A 12,988-nucleotide genomic window follows, 5' to 3' on the forward strand; every position below is an offset into this window, starting at 1 on the left:
AGCTATGAAAGTTTTCTTTTATTACTCCTTAACAGAAATTGTTCTGGTTATGTTTAGAAATTCATAAAATTCAAGCTAAAAATAACAGGGAAAGACACATGCTGCTACATTGCATAATTGACGTGAATGAAGTTAAAAAAACATTAACAGTACTTATTTTACAGAGTCATAAAACAGAAGATCATGATAGAAGACAATAATCAAGATCTATAGATAAAAATCATGCACCACTCACTCAAAGTTCCTAGCTAAAAAATACTGAATCTGAAGAAGTGTTGTCCGGCACGAATCGATCATGTGTGCTCCATCCAAGTGATCCATGAGGCAAGAGAGGACACTGAAAAAACCAGAGATCACAGTTTCATGAAGTTATTCACAAATGGCCCAGAGAAATGATAGTTAGACTATCTTCTGAATGGATTTATCAAATGTGTTACACTAAAGAATGAAGTAACGTCTTATCAATGTTAGTTTCCTTCAATATATACCTTCAGGGGCTCAACAACATCTTAAAACAGGTACAGAATACAGAATAATTCATTTTTTTTTTTCGAACTGCAAACTCATAACCTACACATAACTATTTACCAGAGTGTAGAACCTGAAAAATGTTCTATACGCAACTTGTTTACAAAACAAGGTTTATGAAAAATAGGCACGTGACACGTAACCGACCTTGAAATTATGATCTATGATATTTTAGTTTTTATGGACTGAAATATTTGTAACTTGGAGACATTTTGTACAACTGATAAGGGAGCTTGAGCACTTCTGATCTCGTTAGGCTTCCACACTGTGTTACTAAAACAAAGAGCTCCTGAAAAAACATCTTAAATTCTGTCAAGGACGTAGAGCTTGAACGTATTATCGGGTTATAAACCATGGTAGTGAAAAAAATGTGGTAGATTATGATTTCAACATGACAAAAACTAGATATATATATATGATAACATTCTGTCAAGGACGTAGAGCTTGAACGTATTATCGGGTTATAAACCATGGTAGTGAAAAAAATGTGGTAGATTATGATTTCAACATGACAAAAACTAGATATATATATATGATAACATTTATTGGTTAAAAAAAAATCAAAACCATTTACTTTCCGTCTCCGTGTCTTATATCTTTACAAAGCAAATCCACAACAGGCTTGCAGTTCTCTCGAAGAATAGGATCAAGTCTCCAGTCCTCACCAATGTCCACTGCTTTCAAGAGAGCTTCAACCTAGTTATCAATGAAACAGAATGTAAAAAATCCTAGCAACGATTCAAACAGCTGTAGTACAACAAAAAACATCCTTCAAACAGCTGTATAGCAACAATCTGGACACTTTCAAACAGTCATAGTGAAACATTCTAGTTGCATTCAAACAACTGTAGAACAACATAGTCACATTCAAACATCCATAGAACAATCTAGTCATCATTCAAACAGCCACAGTTCAAAGACCCAGTAACCATTTAAACAACTGAAGTAAAACATATATATCACATTTAGTTTGTATCGAGTGAAGAGATTTATTACAATCAGTCACGTTCCTTGTATCGAGTGAAGTGCTTTATTACAATCAGTCACGTTCCTTGTATCGAGTGAAGTGATTTATTACAATCAGTCACGTTCCTTGTTCACAGTGAAGTGATTTATTACAATAAGTCACGTTCCTTGTTCACAGTGAAGTGATTTATTACAATAAGTCACGTTCCTTGTACACAGTGAAGTGATTTATTACAATCAGTCAAGTTCCTTGTATTGAGTGAAGTGATTTATTACAATCAGTCATGTTCCTTGTACACAATGAAGTGATTTATTACAATCAGTCATGTTCCTTGTACACAGTGAAGTGATTTATTACAATCAGTCACGTTCCTTGTATCGAGTGAAGAGATTTATTACAATCAGTCACGTTCCTTGTATCGAGTGAAGAGATTTATTACAATCAGTCACGTTCCTTGTATCGAGTGAAGTGATTTATTACAATCAGTCACGTTCCTTGTATCGAGTGAAGTGATTTATTACAATCAGTCACGTTCCTTGTACACAGTGAAGTGATTTATTCCACACTGACTGGCCACATTTGTTATGACCTACATATATTTGTAGAACTATGCACATGGAAAATGCTAATCACAGAAAGTGTCATGTGGCTATTTGAGCCACATAAGTGCAGTCGTATCAAGTCAGTCTACAAGGAAAGGTAAAATATCTTTGAAAAGGTATGGTTGTGGATCCCAACTTGGAAGAAGTATCATTATTTAAGATAATCTTATCAGATTCTTTCAGCATGTGCAACGAAAGAGAAACACATTTGCCACTAGATACAACTATTGACTGAATATGGGTCAGACTACATCAGGGCAGGCTGGAAAGAGCCATGTGCATCAGAAAAGTATTGCTATATCAGAGTAACGTCTAACTTTTGTTGTCTACAGAAAACAATGTTAATTTTAATCATGAGCTAAACCCATCAATATGAAGTACAGAACACTGCATCAAAAACTCTATCCTAGAAAAAAATGGGGTGGGTGAGAAAAAGAGAAACCAATAATAGCACTAACTTTACACAGCTCACCCTCCTAGTTTTATATTACAAACACTTAATACCTCACGCTGACACTGGTCACTGATTTTTCTCCCTTTTTGACTACTGCGGCGAGAGTGATCCATCAGACAGTGTAAAGTCTTGCCTCCAATTTCAAAATTTTTCCCACAAAACTCTACAATATCATCTTCACACACTAATGCTAGATTAGGAGTAAGTCGATAATCCTCTAGGAGAGACTTTCTGTGCTCTATCATTTCAGCCTTGCACTCTGGAGAAACTGGATAACCTTGTAATTAAAACCAAAAGCTTTATAAATAAACTTTTTCAGCTTAAACAAAAGCAGCATTACAATGTTAAATGATTTTTTTAATTAATTCCAGTAAGTCATCTGTTACCAGACAGAAATCAAAATTTGGTCCACCAAGTTCAATCCAAAGCAAAAAAAGAATAAAAAACAGGAAACAAATCATGCAAAACTTGTTACCTGAAGTAGAAACATAATAGATGATAAAAATATTATTTCTAAGATGAAAAATATCATACTGAATTATGTAATAATCAATCTCAATTTTTAAATTTGATACCATTTTCTTAAGAGTGGCCTGTTGAATAAACAGGTAAACATGACTAACAGTAAATGCATATATTATACTAAATATTATGAAATATCACTTATTAGTACTAAAATGAATTCCTTTTAAACATTTTGTTTAATATTACTTTCTCATTGGTGTCTTACAATGTCCAAACTAGATAAAAATTCATTACTTAAGAACTAGTAAGAATAAGAAAACTACAGTTTGAAGCTCAGCAAAATTATATCTGATAATTATATATCATTAAAGACAAAAAAAAGAATAGCTTATATAACACTAACCTTTATGCTGAACGTTTTCAAGACATAACAAAATTTGTTCTAGTCGAAACGGTCGTCTGTTGGATGTTTTGTCACGACAGTGATAAGCTTTGATGTCTTCTCGACACACCTTTGTTAGACCCCTACTGACTTTGTAGTCGTGCACTATCATCTTTTCTCGTTGAAAGAGTTTTTTACGGCACTATTCCGTCACAAAGGAAAAGTCACATAGTTAAATAACTCCTCCTTTACAGACATTGTTTGTCAGAAGATCAGAAAAATAAGTTTATTAGTAGCTAAAGAACTACAGTTGTACAGGAAATGTACAAACAATGTTATTATAAGGTTTAATAAGGAATGAATTCCTCGCACAACCTTTAATATATATTTGTATCTTATCACAAACCTACTAAGAGTTTCTGCCATCATCCCTAATTATGAACTTCTGATACAAGGGAAGGTAGCCAGTCACCAGCACCTTTCCATGCTAATGGGTTGACTGTCACTTTTATAATGCTCCCATGGCTTAAAGTATTGGGAAGACTTTTTTTTTGGTATCACAAGAATTCAAACCTGATGCCCCAGCTCTGACATATAAAACACAAGACTAATGCATGTTCAAACAGTTAATCACTTGTGACATTTTGATCTTGGACACACATCTCAGGGAAACGTTTCTCTTAATTATAGTTTTGAATTAAAAACTTATTACAGGTGTCCACAGATGTAAAAAAGACAATTCACTACAATTAATTCTAAGTATCCAGTTAATTCTCTTAATTATAGTTTTGAATTAAAAACTTATTACAGGTATCCACAGATGTAAAAAAGACAATTCACTACAATTAATTCTAAGTATCCAGTTAAGCCAAGTTCTTTGAGAGTTTATCACTGTCTTGCCATACTGAATACTTTAACTTTCTTTATAGAGGCTTTCATTTTGATGGACCCTGTAACCATCAAGTAACAATGAAAGTATACATACTATATAACTTTTAATTCAGTAAATGTATTTTCATATAATTTGGCCAGCTTTTAGTAAACATTACACGCCTCTGTATACTCAAGAAATCAGATTTTTTTTAGTTAAGTATTTTTTACTAAAGATTTGTTTTGAATACATGGTTTCACAGTCTGACTCGGACTCTGATTAGTCTGAGAGCAAAGTAATTTTCATGTTAAGATCAAAAATACATTTTACACTTTTCAGATTTCATTTGCATAACCTATAAAACCTCCTAAATGAATGTCAAAAGTTTATTTTAATAAAACCTTATATTCCAACCGTTATTTTCTCTACCCTAATTCTAAACAAGCTCGGTCGATTTGAGCAGCTTAATAAATCTACATTATCCTTTTTCTAGAATGACTGTAACAGAACATTAGAATTATATATCCAAAACAGCATAAAACTCGTAACAGTTTACATCTGACTATATTTTATTTTATTGCTCTTTTGAACCATGTCAAACTAATAATCCTGCAATAAAAACTGTAAATCACATGCAAAATGCGTAATTCAAGTTACAGTATTGAATGACGTAATGCACAAGCTACTCACCAGTACACCTTGTGAAAATTTTTTTTTCCATTATCTGACCTAATAAGTTTCTAATTTTTACATAACAAAAAATTAGAAAATATAAATAAAAAAACATGAAATTTAATATTTACGTTTAGGCACATGTTTTTTCTGCTTTCAGCCCACCGATGAATCTTAACCCTAGTTCCTTGTAACGATATCATTCGTAACTAATTTTTATTTATTTATTCCAAATATACACTTAAGAACAACAAATAACAATGCAGATAACGTCCTAATTAATTCTCGTAGCTGCTTTTCTATTTGAACTCAGCAAAAACAATTTTGAATCTAGGTGAAACAATTAAAAATCTCTACTGGGAATAAGACAGCATTATACATCATTCAGTAAATTAAAACTGTTTTTATATGGTTATAAAAATAGCAAATACTAGAGAATTACTGGTAATTTGTGAAAAAGAAGACGTAATAGTGGGGTCTGGCCAACGGGTCCAATTTTCTGGCTTATGTCTCCATAAACAAAGATTGAAGACTATAATAATTAGACTATGCCTTAATAATATCTATAATATAACTAGTAACTTATGTTGAACTCTGGACATCATATAGGGGGGATAAAAGGAAAGAAAATAGGCAAGTCAGAGTGAACAAATATCATGCAAGGGGGAGATTTAGAACATATTTAAACATTTCTTTTTGAAATGAAAAAACTAAAGCTCATATAATATTAGTTTGATTTATTAATTGTTTTTGATGCCAAGTTTATTTGTATATATTGAGAATGAAATAGTTTAATCAAATTTCTAATGAAACTGCAAAATTTCTTGACGTGCACACTTCTACCTACTCCTACTGAGGGGGGGGGGGCTAAAAAATCAATAGATCAATAGAGTAAGAATACTATTATTTAAACTCAAATTATCATTTTATTACTTAAACAATGAAAAACTAGCAATTATTGACAAAGAGCTTACTGGTCAAATATCAGGAGTTATTGTAATAACTTCTATTGTCTTGGTAATCCTTACCCTATACTTTTTGACACATTTCATTTTTGTATTATGAACTAAACATATTAGGAGATGCTGTTGATTTGAAAGTCAAACTTATTATATTTTTAAAATTTGATTCAAAAGTTACTCGCCAGATGGAGTCCATAAATCCTACCACTTGTTACTTCATTAAAAACTTTCAATTTATCTGGAAATATTTCTTATCAAGCATGAAACACCACAAATTGATTGGTTAAACAATCTGAAGGACTAGATAACGTAATTAATGTTCTTTCATGTGTTTTAGTAGAGTGGAGATTTTAGCCGTTATCATTTCTTGTACCTTTTTATCATTCTCAAGTTTACTGAATAAAAAATATTTTAATTTCACAGTCTGAACAAGGAGGTTAAGTAAGAGTTTCAGGTTCTCTCCTCCAATTCATAAAAGATGTGGTTATAACAGATTAAGAACACGTGTGACTAATATTTCTTCATTAACTTTTGATTATCAAAACTGAAAAATATGTGAATCAGCAACGAGGTGTCTGAAGAGTTGTTTTGTTTTTTAATCAAACATAGGTAACAATACTTCTGAACTATAATATACTCTCAAATTCCCTTCTTAAGTGAGAAAACTACCAACTTTGAAAGTAGCGTAACTACAAAAGATGCCGAGAGGTATAAAACCCTACAGTTAAGCAAGAAATACGAAAACTTTCAAGTCACTTGAGAAATATTCTATAGCTCACAGTATTAGTGTTACATCAATTGTCACTTACTGTTAACACCACACTGTCACAGGATTGATATTTCTCTAATCATCATTAGCAGTTAAAATCATATCATGGTATTAATATTTCTGAAATTATCAAAATAATGTCATAGTATTCACACTTTACCAGTAATTAACATCACTGTGTTATGATTTGGATTGCCCTAATGATCACTGACAGTAAACACCACAATGTCATAGTATCAGTACTTCACCAATGATATACTAACAGTAAACACCACAATGTCATAGTATCAGTATTTCACCAATGATATACTAACAGTAAACACCACAATATTATAGTATCAGTATTTCACCAATGATATACTAACAGTAAACCCCACAATAATATAGTATCAGTATTTCACCAATGATATACTAACAGTAAACCCCACAATAATATAGTATCAGTAGTTCACCAATGATCACAGACAGTAAACACCACAATATTATAGTATCAGTATTTCACCAATGATATACTAACAGTAAACACCACAATGTTATAGTATCAGTAGTTCACCAATGATCACAGACAGTAAACACCACAATGTTATAGTATCAGTATTTCAAGTATATCATTGGATTGTGGTGTTTACTGTTAGTATATCATTGGTGAAATACTGATACTATAATATTGTGGTGTTTACTGTTACAGTAAACACCACAATATTATAGTATCAGTATTTCACCAATGATATACTAACAGTAAACACCACAATGTTATAATATCAGTATTTCTCCAATGATATACTAACAGTAAACACCACAATGTCATAGTATCAGTATTTCACCAATGATCACAGTAAGTAAACACCACAATATTATAGTATCAGTATTTCACCAATGATATACTAACAGTAAACACCATAATGCTGGATAAGACGTACCAAAAAAAACGATATTAAAATCAAGTCCTTAAAGATTGAACTAGAAATCATTTTAATTTGTATGTTCCAAATAAATGAATCTAACAGTCACACATAACACATGCTGGTGTTTCAATCAAGGTTTTTTAATTAACTAAGGTTTATCTAATTGCCCTTTAAACAAGCATGCTAATTTTCAATCCATTTTAATTCATAAAACTTTCTGGCAGAAAATTTAATTCTGCTTTCCCATTAAAGGACGAGTGAATTTGAAAAGTTTATTGCCATGGAGACACCAACTCTTAAAAAATCATTGAAAAGGGGAGAAACTAGGTTTCAAAACAACGTAAAAAAACTAACAATCATCACAAGTTTTCAAGGGGTGGTGTAGTAAATCCACACATGAAGGTTAAACAGTAATTTTAAAAAACACTTCCAAAGTAATTAGAAAGTTGGGATTTTTTTGTGTTTCTTGCGATTGAGAGTGAATTTTTAACGTATTATTTTAACGTAATTTCTTCAGTTGGCAAGAAAAAAGTACCAAAAGAAAATCACTAAGATAAATACACTGATAAATGTAAAACAAATTAAACTTGGTCAAAAATATCAAATATAACGTTTGATCAATAAATAATAAGGTTTTTGCATACATTTTTACGGCTATTAATACAAAAAATCATTCAATTCATACAAATTCTACTTTAAAAAAAAAAAGATTTGCATCAATGGGACAAACAGACTCAAAAATATTTTTCTTATCCTGATAGAGCAAACTTAAGTTACTGACAACACAAGTTTCCCACACCTTTTTGAAATACACGATATAGTTTTTTTTTTTTACATTGGGATTTCCTTTTGTTGGATGACGTGTATACGGATTCATAAACATATATATATATCTGTTCTCGCATTTACCTCTTTTGACATATCTCTTTCTGTCTTATGTCTCATCAGGCAACGGTACACACGTCCATCTCCAGATGTTACTTTTTCACAGAATCTTTCACGATCTTCACGGCAAGCAAAGAAGAGAGGACGGTCGAGATGAAAGTCTTCAGCTTGTAGCTCGGCAATACGATAGATTTCGTGCTGGCAGTCAGTGCTCAATTTGTCCGTCTCTCTTGACAAACACTCGATGGTTTCTCCTTGAGAATGGATGGCCTAGGATTCAATTTAAAAAGTTACCGATTGGATAACTAAGTTTAACCCTGGCTTGTTTTCATATCATACACTACCACTGGAGTACATATACTGTCATATTGAGCGAACTTATTTTTCCCTCAAGTGTAAAGAAGTTATAAAACAAATGAGCAAAATTACTCATTTTTCTAACCCAACAGTAATTAGTAGGCTTCATTTAAATACTGACAGGATTTTGTTTTTATGTGACTCTTTAGAGACCTTGTAATCAAAAGTCATTAACCCATAAGTAATTTAGTGCATAAATAGTTTGGAAAATTATGTTTAAAAACTAACAGAATTCAAAATTATGTTCAAAACTAACAGAATTCATATAGACGTTCAATGTTAATTCTAGGGATTATTTAAAAAATATATCCTTTACACCGTAACAATACATCAATTAGGTCTATCAGAAGATTAGCAGTTACTATTTTTCAAATGAACTAGTTAATCAAACTAGTTGTTCACAAACAATGTATCCTCCCAAACTAATCAACAACCTTATTAAGCATCGCTACCTATATTTGTATTTGAAATTAGACTGTTTAATACAGCATTCTGGTGTTAACATACTGAAATTTTGGGTACTACATACACCTCCGTATTTCTGTTATTCTTGTGTTAACATAATTAAGTTTTGGGTACTACATACACCTCGGTATTTCTGTTATTCTGGTGTTAACATAATTAAGTTTTGGGTACTACATACACCTGGGCATTTCAAAGTTAACTGCCGACTTATTAAGTAAAATAACAGAAGCTTATTTTGTTTTATATTTAACCCTTTCATTACAGAGGGGGGAATCGACTGATGGGAAATATTAATTCTTGCAGCCAATCACTGAAAAAAAAATAAAAAGGAGAAACACAAAAAAGTTTTCTTAAGGTTATTTTAAAACTAAAATAGATATTAAACATTGTCAAGGTTATTTTTACCCGATACTATCAAGAATGAACCAGTTATTCAACAAGATAGTTCCAAGTGAAACTGAACATTCTAAAAATTAAAATTGCACTTGTAAAATAGAAGTGAACAGGACATGCAAAACTTGTCTCACACGAAGGAGGAAACTTTTTAAAAACCCACACCCAGGAAAGAAAACTATTCCTTTACATAACAAAGACATGAATACCAGTTGCTCAAAACATCATTGTTAAATAAGTTTTCTTTCTTTACTTCTTTTGTTTAGTATTCTGAGATAAATTTTTGTTTGTTACCTGAAGAAACCAGCAATTACAACAGTCAGCAGTGTCAGTGAAGAGATAAAACTGAGAACTATCTTTGTAAAAAAATTTAAAAAATTCAATTTCCAATAAATACACAAAAAATATAGCTGGAAGCTGATGAAACAAATTCTAGAAAACACTTTGTTTTACGTCAGTGTTACTTTACTTGCACATCCTACACAAGAAATTTGTGAATTAAAAAACGAGTCCAATATATTAACATGCTTACTTCAGAATTAGACTCCAGTCGGCCACATTTCAACTTCTGGATATCCTTGTCGCATGCCTCAGCGAACTTGTATATAAGCCGATAATCACTAAAAATTATGATTTCCATTTTGTTAAGAAAGTGATGACATTCTGTTTCTGTTGCATTATCAATATGATCTATAAGGCAAGACAGCATCTGGCCTCTAACCATACTCAATTCCTGGCACTGTGGATTCTGTAAATACAATTAGTTTTAATTCTTTACAAATAAAGAAGAGTACGTAAAAACAAGACAGTGAAAAAACAAGCACATTAAGAGTAAAAATACTTAAAAGTTAAATACTTGTATAAAACTAGCAGAAATCCAAAAAACATTTGTGGTCAAATTAGTATCTTTATTGTAATAGTACTTCTGTAGTCATTCTAGAAATCCTATATTTAAATTATAACACAATTGTTTAGTCTAAATAGCTTAAATGTCATAACATTATACATTTATATGTATTTATTATATTGATCTTTCAACTGTTCCTGGCTAACACTACTAAAGTTACATTGACATGGTGCAGGTGCACTCATGTTACCATATCCAATAATATAAAACTGACCTTTAGTCTTTACAAAGTGATCTGTCTTTGCTGTGTTTTAGTAGACTAGTATTTTGTAAAATACAGTCAAATTTCAGGTATAATACATTATATATGTATATAAATTATTATTTACAAATAACTTCTTAAACTTATTTTTCTTAAAAATAGAATAATAAATAAAGAAGTACAACAAACAATTATCTCTTCTAGTTATGAACTTTGTACTCGTTTGCTTCTTGACATAGGTTGTTAAGCCTTATAAAATTTCATACATGGAGGATGCGAAACGAAATAATTTTTTTTAGATTTTATATATACATTTGAAATAATTAAAAAATCATAAATTACTATATCAATACCATAGAATTCTACTATAACTTATCAAGCTTAGTAACTAAGATGTATTTGGGTCTGAAAAAATATGAAATCAGAAGCAGATTAAGGACTCAACTTACCAGCTTGAAGTCTTGTATTGAAAAAACGAGTTAAGGTCATAATACTTCAAAATGGCTGAGAAAGCCACTAGGGGGACATTCTGAGCTTTCGATTGAACATTCACATGTCATAGACAGAAGTAAGTGTGTATAAGGAAGTGTTTTCAAAAATGGAAAGAGATGGGTGGGGCCACTGTGTGTGATTCAGTACGTAGGCGATATCTCAGCAAATAGAAAAGATAGGAGGTTTTTATTTTTTATTCTAGCTTGTCAACATCATTAATTTGAATTCCTAATTTGTAAGAAACTATAAACTTTGAACCAGTGCTGCATTCAACATACCACTTGACACAAAAAAATTGATGTTTAGGTGTGTTTCTTTAATATTTGCTTTTATATTAAGAAATTAAATAATGTATAATATTAAAATTTGAATTATAATCTACAATTTGATACCAAATTTATTGACATAAATTCATAAAATAGTATTTCAATAAAATTTTGAATGCGAGTCAACAAATGCGATGACATGACCTTCGACCCATGTGGAGAGGGTTAACACTCATGCTATGTAAACAATCTAAGTCATAACATCCACATTAAACTTAAAAAGGAAATGAAACACTCACGTATATCCATAAATATGTTGTTGTACAAAATGTCTACTAAAGTATATAATCACGTGTGCCTTTTTTTTTTTTACATTTGTTTAAATGAAGTGTGTGAACATGTGCATTTAGATAAAAAAGGTGCATGTGAATTTTCAGGACAGACAAAAACTTGGCATCATTATAATACATAAATGTTTTAAGGCACATTTCTTGAATAAGTGAGCAATATGAACATGAAACAGTTCTTAAATTCAATCCAAGCTGAGTAAGCGAATGCTAGTATTAACTGGAATAGTCAAATACTGGTCAGTAAAGCCCATAAACCGGCTATTTGATCATAATTTTCTATAACTGAATACAAATGACCATGCAAAAAATTGATTTTTTTTAATCCTTTGCAGTGTTTGTACAATTTACTCATGAGTTTGTTCATACTTTGGTATTTTAAAAACAAGATATTTATAAAACTACTTAACAAATACTATAAAAGACTGTCATATGTTATGAACCTCAGGCACTTGGGGTGTGTTTCGTTGAACATATTGAAAGTTGATTTTACATATCCAAAGAAGTTTTATATCTGTGATTTGTAAAAAATATTATTAGGTTATGGGCTTGTTTGTTGTTAAGTGCTATCTGTACTGTGCCCACCACAGGTATCAAAACCTGATATTTAGAACTATAAGAAATATAATCATACTTTACTTTACATCTAGCAAACAAATTTCCTGACAAACCAAAAAGAAAATACAGTACAACTAAAACTCACTTCAGCCAACAATTTAGGGCATTTTCTTCTTGCCTCTGAGCTGAATCTATTATCAAGAGTAATGTTCCTTTTGAAATTCCACACTACCTGCAAAGAAACAAAAACAAAATTAAAATATTGCTTTCTTCTTTTCAATTTAACAATTTAATCAAACCGGTAACAATTACAACACAAAAACTGTCTTCTTCCAATTACGAAAGCAGGTTATCCATTCCATGACAAGTACAATTAAATAGTCTCCTACCAATTATGAAAGCAGGTTATCCATTCCATGACAAGTACAATTAAATAGTCTCCTACCAATTATGAAAGCAGTTTATCCATTCCATGACAAGTACAATTAAATAGTCTCCTACCAATTACGAAAGCAGGTTATCCATTCCATGACAAGTAC

General features: G+C 31.1%; 1 protein-coding gene across 1 annotated transcript in view; it reads right to left on the minus strand.

The window, feature by feature from the left end:
- Nucleotides 1-205: 205 nt before the first annotated feature.
- LOC106473134 (Golgi apparatus protein 1-like) overlaps nucleotides 206-12,988 on the minus strand; it is a 17,056-nt gene continuing 4,273 nt past the window's right edge. Inside the window, exons 3-9 of the mRNA XM_013933815.2 lie at nucleotides 12,595-12,681; nucleotides 10,210-10,425; nucleotides 8,487-8,732; nucleotides 3,420-3,600; nucleotides 2,602-2,828; nucleotides 1,103-1,224; nucleotides 206-337 (exon numbers count right to left, since the gene is read on the minus strand). Of these exons, the coding sequence (XP_013789269.2) occupies nucleotides 232-337; nucleotides 1,103-1,224; nucleotides 2,602-2,828; nucleotides 3,420-3,600; nucleotides 8,487-8,732; nucleotides 10,210-10,425; nucleotides 12,595-12,681 (1,185 nt within the window). The 3' untranslated portion in view covers nucleotides 206-231. The remainder of the gene's footprint in view (nucleotides 338-1,102; nucleotides 1,225-2,601; nucleotides 2,829-3,419; nucleotides 3,601-8,486; nucleotides 8,733-10,209; nucleotides 10,426-12,594; nucleotides 12,682-12,988) is intronic.

The sequence above is a fragment of the Limulus polyphemus genome, unplaced genomic scaffold (assembly GCF_000517525.1).
Source record: "Limulus polyphemus unplaced genomic scaffold, Limulus_polyphemus-2.1.2 Scaffold5915, whole genome shotgun sequence".
Taxonomy (NCBI): Eukaryota; Metazoa; Arthropoda; class Merostomata; order Xiphosura; family Limulidae; genus Limulus; species Limulus polyphemus.